The sequence below is a fragment of the Vicia villosa genome, unplaced genomic scaffold (assembly GCF_029867415.1).
Source record: "Vicia villosa cultivar HV-30 ecotype Madison, WI unplaced genomic scaffold, Vvil1.0 ctg.000045F_1_1_2_unsc, whole genome shotgun sequence".
Classification (NCBI taxonomy): domain Eukaryota; kingdom Viridiplantae; phylum Streptophyta; class Magnoliopsida; order Fabales; family Fabaceae; genus Vicia; species Vicia villosa.
Window position 1 is genome coordinate 67470 of NW_026704978.1, and position 6632 is coordinate 74101.

General features: G+C 30.8%; 1 protein-coding gene across 1 annotated transcript; it reads left to right on the forward strand.

Annotated features, from left to right (window-relative positions):
• The first annotated feature begins 1781 nt into the window (after nucleotides 1–1781).
• On the forward strand, nucleotides 1782–3000 carry LOC131622951 (uncharacterized). Its single transcript, XM_058893960.1, has 3 exons — nucleotides 1782–1842; nucleotides 2357–2614; nucleotides 2993–3000. Exons 1-3 carry the CDS (start codon nucleotides 1782–1784, stop codon nucleotides 2998–3000), a joined length of 327 nt encoding a protein of 108 aa, XP_058749943.1.
• Nucleotides 3001–6632: the final 3632 nt, after the last annotated feature.

Consider the following 6632-nt stretch of genomic DNA (forward strand, 5'->3'; position numbering starts at 1 on the left):
TGTGTGTGTGTGTGTGTGGGGGGGGGGGGGGGGTTTAAATACTTCAACTTTTAATCTACTTGTCTTTATTTTACCACCTCCCTAAGAGATGCATTGTCATCTTCAAAAAATGGGGAGAATGTTGAACTACATGCTTTCAAGTTTAATCAGGAAGTGATAAAAAACTCATAAATAAGTAAGGTATTCCTAGTCTTGATAACTTCATGGTTTTGATGACAACAACATCTGAAGCACCTGAAGTGTTCTTCATAAAAACATCTGAATTTGTAATAATGCCTAAAGATATCGTAATGACAAGGCATAAATCAGGCAAACTAGTTCAATTGGTCAAAGATGCTCAAGTGGTTGATAAAGCTATTTCTCTAAATCAAGCTAAATAATCATGGTTTTATGATTACTAGTGATATCCTCGGATGATGGAATGTGACTTGAAGATATCTCAAGTATCATCTCCAAGAATATTCAAGTGAAGTAATTATGTCAAGTAATATGGATAAATCACATACTCACTAAAAGTTTTTTTGAAGCCTTTATTTTCCAAAAAAATCACCTAAAATTACTTTTCAGCATAGCTAGATGATTTGAGTACTATCAGATTGATTAGGGCAATTTTTTGAACTGCCTAATCAATTAGACCAAGTACTTAATCGATTAGATTAGGGAAGAATGAGTCTGTAATTTATTATGAAAGTGTGTGAATGAATGCTAAGGACTCTCTATCAAAAATTTCTCTTTTGAGATCAAATAATTGATTATGTGTGGTCCTTAGTCAATTAGCATAAGGACTTAGCCGATTAGGTAATCAATTTTGTCCATGGATTATTTCCTTTTTTTAACCATCATTTTGCCTATAAATAGAAGAATCCCCTTCACTTTTTCACGATCCAGAAACATTATCTCTCTCTAAAATATTTCCTATTTTCTTACATGTTTTATCCATAGAGCTTTGAGAAAAACTTCATGTGTTTGGTAAGAAGGATGTTCTAGAAAGGGGTATTAGTGTAAAATCTACAAGAGTATTTTTTTCCTCTTGGTGAATTAATTTTCCTTAGGAAGCGTTTGTATGATTTTGGAGCTAAACCCGTTAAAAGATCTTTTTTGGGGGATTTAGTGTGAAGTCTCGGCTTGGTTTGTAAGTACTGCCACATAAGAAAACGCTCTCCATTTGGATTCTTGAAGAATATCTAGATAAAAATCTTCACAACTATTTGAGATCATCCTGGTATGAAACATCTCTCAGTTTCTAAGTTTAGCCTATGTAAAAATTGGTAGGTTTGAGATCATCCTGGTAAAAACCCCAGTTCGATTCGTGGTCAGCCTATGTAAAACAATGGCTAGGTAAGGAGGATATCCAGTTCAAAACTCCACATTGGTTTGAGATAAGTCTGTACGGAATCTCAGTTTGGCTTAGAGAGACTAACCACTCGAAGTTCTGTTAATTGTTTGGTGTGAAGAATGAACGCTTCACTCTACTGCTCACTGTTTGGTTGGAAGCAAACCTGAAACTTCATTTTTTTTCTTTTATAAGGGACTTCGTGGGCTTAACCTTCTAAAAACTCTCAAGAATTATTGAATAATCTCAAAATCAACTCTTGGGGAGGGGGATAGGTTACTTTATTTAGACCGGACCTTATAAATCGCTACTGTCAACTCTCTTCCCTCAGCTTTTTACTTTTTGCATATTTTATTTATCTCAATTTTCCATTGAATATCCAAACATTTCCACAAAATATTTCTAAACTCTGACTTAAAAAGCTCTTGACAAGTCTTTAAAAGATATAATGGGTTGTGCCAAAGTTGCTTCTAAGACAATTTTTGGAGGAAAGGTTGTGGTGTTTGGTGGCAATTTTAGACAAATTCTAGTCGTAGTTTCTAAAGGAATCAGGTCTGACATCGTCCATTCTACAATAAATGCATCATATATTTGGGATCATTGCAAAGCTCTCTAACTAACAAAAAATATGTGTTTGAGAGTTGGGAAAAATTCAACCAATGCGGCAGAGATACACATGTTTTCCGAATGGATTTTACAAGTTGGAGATGAAAATATATCATAGCCAAATGATGGATATGCTGAAATTTGTATTCCACCCGAGTTACTTCTAGAAAATTTTGATGACCCAATAGAGAAGATTGTTACAAGTACTTATCCCAATATCCTTGAAAATAACACAAATTCTACTTTCCTTCAAAGTAGAGCTATATTAGCATCAACCATTGAGATTATGGATGAAATCAATGATTACATCATAAATCTTCTACCATATAAACTAAATTTTTACATTCTTTACTCCATCTCTTTTTATTCACCTTAATTTTCTACATTTATGCTAACTACATAATTTCGATCTTTTAGGTGATGCAAAAGAATATTTGAGTAGTGACTCCATTGACAGATCGAAAGCTAATGACAATGATGGTTTTGAGCATTTAACTCCGGAATTCTTAAGTTGTTTGAAAACTTTTGGGTTGCCAAATCATGCATTGAAGCTAAAAATTGGGACATGTATCACGTTGATAAGGAATTTAGATCAATGCGAAGGACGTTATAATGGTACAAGATTGACGATGATGAGATTAACAAATCATGTCATTGAAGCCAAAATTATATCAGGTAAGTGAATTTATATCTTAGATAATTTGATAAAAATGTCACTAAAAAAATATATATGATTTTTTATTTGATGTTACATCTTAAACATAATACAAGTGAATATTAACATAATTTCAATTATTTAATAAATGAAGTTGAGCTAAAATATTGCTAAAATAATTGAAAATTACTAATTTATTTCAGTAGTCAAGAGTTCAAAGCAAAAAATCAAACTTGAACAAATCTGATTTTCTCCATTAATCTCCTTTACCATTCACCTAAGGATTCCACTTTATTATTACCTATTATTCTCCAATGATTTGCTTCATTTCCAGCCCCAAAACCAACTAAAGTGTTTATACTGATAATTAAATGATTTACTTTTTAAATTTTTTCCAGGTACCTAAATTAGAAATACTTCACATTCCCAGAATAACTTTATCTCTTTTTCAATCTCCTTGACCATTGAAACTTATTAGAAGACAATTCTCCTTTATTGTTTCATTTGCATTGACAATAAACAAATTCCAAAGTTAATCATTAGATTTTAGACTTTGTTGGTTTATATTTTTCTAAAAATGTCTTCAGTCATAGTCAACTTTATGTGGTTATATCAAAAGTCAAGAATAAGAATTGTTTGAAAATCTTAATTTAGGACAAAAACAAAATTTCATTATCTCAAACAATTAATTTGGTCTTTAAAGAAATCTTTCATAATGTTGTCTAAGTTTTCATTAATATTTTGTTTATGACTATTTATTTTAAATTTCAACACTCTCTTCATGTGGTTTTATTATGCATAACTATTGTTCTATCACTATTTCCTTCGAGCAATTTCAATGCTATTACTACATAATGGTATTACTTTACTATTCAGTGAAGAATCTTGACCATGACCCTTTATTCCTAAACTAATCTATGCACAACATATGCATAGAATCAACTTTAAATTCATTTTTAATTTATGTCATTTAACTTACACCATAAGTAATTGTTTTTTTAAAACATTTACCAACAAAAATCATTTAACTTATTTTTTATAATGGTCTTACTCGTGCAGACGAATGAGTCTACTGGTAACCTTCTAAAAACTAAAAAATATTGGATACTTCAAAATCAATTCTTGAAGAAAGGGGTATATTACTTTATTTAGACTGAACCTTATAAATCGCTGTTGTCAACTCTCTTCTCTCAACTTGTTAGAAATCGGTGGTCAGTGTTATGCATTTTGTCGTTGATGATGAAATAAATTATTTCATTGTTTTTAATCCGTTTTAAGTTTATATTCCATTAATATTTTACTTTATTTATGGTTAACTAATAATTTGTTATAATTTAAAATATTGGTTAAATATTTTGTAATTAAATAAATAATTATTTAAAATGCTTAAATACTAATTAATTAAGTAAGTAAAAAATAAAATAAATAAATAAAGAGTAGTGCTATTTAGTACGAAGCAATTTGAAGAAGAAATACAAGAATGAATATGTGTCACTATTTTAGTGGTAAATTTTAAATTAATTTAAAATTTAACTTCCTTTTTAATAGGGATCATGGGGGTTGTGGTGATAATGAATGGTTGAGATCTATTCTTGCATTTCTTGTTTTTCCACTTTCTTACTAATAATAAGCATTTTCCATAAATAAATAGGTAACTCTCGTGTTGTAACTGCGTCTCCTATTAAAACTTAGCGGGGCGCCAATTTGTTTGACTCTCAAATATGGTTTCAGTTTACATCATTGAGTGTTCTTAATTTTTGTTCAAAAGTTAGTTTGCATTTTTGAATTTTTGTTACGAATTCTATGGTTTTCATTTCCATCAATTTTCTATTTGATCTTGATCATTAAATTAAATTGTAGAAATTTCATTTCAGATTTCTTATCTTGTTTTCATTCCTTTTTGTTGATTCTTCCAACTATTTTGTTCATAATTGATCGCTGAGAACATTCCTCTTTGTACCATACCTCAATGATTATGTTAATTTTGTACAAAAACAAAGTGATTATATTTGTGAATAAAGTGCGCTAAATTTGTAACAATAACTAGGGTGTGTATAACATGATTTGTTTATTTGTGTGCATAATTGTAAAACTAAAAGCTAACAAACAATGAGAGTTATATTTTTATAAATAATTTTTGTAGGTTCCTTTTTACTCTAAAGTCATTTGTTCGTAATCGAGCACACCCAGAAGGTTCTATTGCAGAGGGTTATTTAGCTAACGAATGCTTGATATTTTGTTCACGATATCCCTCTACGGTGGAAACACGGTTTAGTCGACCTAGTCGAAATGATGACTCCTCTTTTGTAGAAAATGCCAATGTGTTTAATCCTAGAGGTAGACCATTGGGGAGAAAAAATCTTGTTGGGTTCAAAGTGAAGAAAAGGAAAAGAGTTTCTCGAGTTTCTCTTGATAAAAAAACATTGCTACAAGCACATAGATATGTGCTTTTCAACAACACTAATGTTGACCCCTTTCAAAGGTAAAAACGTTTTGTGTTATACTCTTTTTGAAGTTTAATGTCTCTAATTTTAGTTTGGTATTTTTCTTAGAGAACACATTGACTTTATCAAGAGACGTAATTGTTGAATAGTATATTCAAGGCAAATATTTTTAAATCGTATCCACAGAGATTGGGTGATATTACCGCCGTTCTATAGTTACTATTATTTTAAGTTCGAAAGATAACAAAGTTGTTTTATTTTGAAAAGCTATTTGTTCTAATTAAGACAATTATAAGACAATAGAATAAAACTTGTTTCAATAATAAAAGATTGACAAGATTGGTTTAGGTTTCACTATTCCTATCTTCTATGTGACTTTAACAACTAATGCATAACTTCAATAGCAATGAAAATGTTCTAGTATCCTCTCAACAATGTTTATGTCTAAACAAGGTTGTGAAAGTTAATATATTAATCTTTAGATGATCTCTCACTCTAACTATCAATACATTAAGCTTGATTGATTGATACAAATAGAAAAGTGGCAAATAAATCTATCTCTAGCATTTATCCACTACTTGATAAAATGTTGTAGAACAAGACTTGAAATATATTTCTCAATCATAAATCAAATCTAAATATGAAATATAACACAACAACATTCATCCATTTCAATACTAATGAAGTTCATACAAAAGTGTTAGAGGAAATGCATAGTTAACAAGAATAGCTACTACCTCCAATCTTGCCAAAGTGGGATTTAGCTACTCATCACCATGGTTGACAACAAGAAGAATGAAGAAGAAGCTATGAGCATCAATCTCTCACAAAGGTGCAAGCTTTTCTCTCCAAAACCCTAGTCTCAATGTGTGGTTTACAATAGAATAGAATCCTCTAATTCCCCTTTTTTATCTCCCTAAATAACCCCTAATTCGTACTAACTTTTCCTATTCAAAAGATAAGCCCAATTCTCATGACAAGTGGCAACAAAGTAAAAGATAAAATTCTGCAGCGCAGTGTTTGCGGGGCAAACAGTGAAATTCAAAACTGGACTTGTTCAGCACTTAGCAGTTGGCGGCGCAAAGGATATTTGCGGGGAAAACTGGCCCCGTCAACACTTCTTTTGCTATTCCAAGTCTTCAAGTAATTCCTCTTTGCTTCCATGATCTTCAAACCTTAAAAACGCTACAAAACTAACAAACATGTGAAATAACAATTCAAATGAACTAATATGAACAAAATTGCAAAATTATTAAATTGTATGAATAAAAGTGTGATTATTGAGTAAAAAGTGGTTAAAGGGACCAAAAACAATATATGAAAATTAGTACTATTTGGTCCCTAACAACTCTCCCCAACTTACCATTTTGTTTGTCCCTAAACAAAAATTCACAAGAGTAGCAAGAGCAATTCACAAGAGAATGATGACAAGGTAACCAAACACTCAAGTGGCTCAAAAGTATAAGTCTTTTCAAAGTACACTCACCACAATGCTAAAACAAAGCATGAGAAAGAATGATGGCAAAGTGCAAATTATTATCAAGAAATTCCAAAAGAGACATGTCAAAATTGAATCAAACCTACACACACATCA

Excerpts from the sequence above, each read along its gene's own strand:
- LOC131622951 (XM_058893960.1), top strand. The coding sequence starts at position 1,782 with ATGGGTTGTGCCAAAGTTGCTTCTAAGACAATTTTTGGAGGAAAGGTT. Across the intron at positions 1,843-2,356 it reads AAAGGTTGTGGTGTTTGGTG|GTGATGCAAAAGAATATTTG; the intron begins GCAATTTTAGAC and ends TCGATCTTTTAG.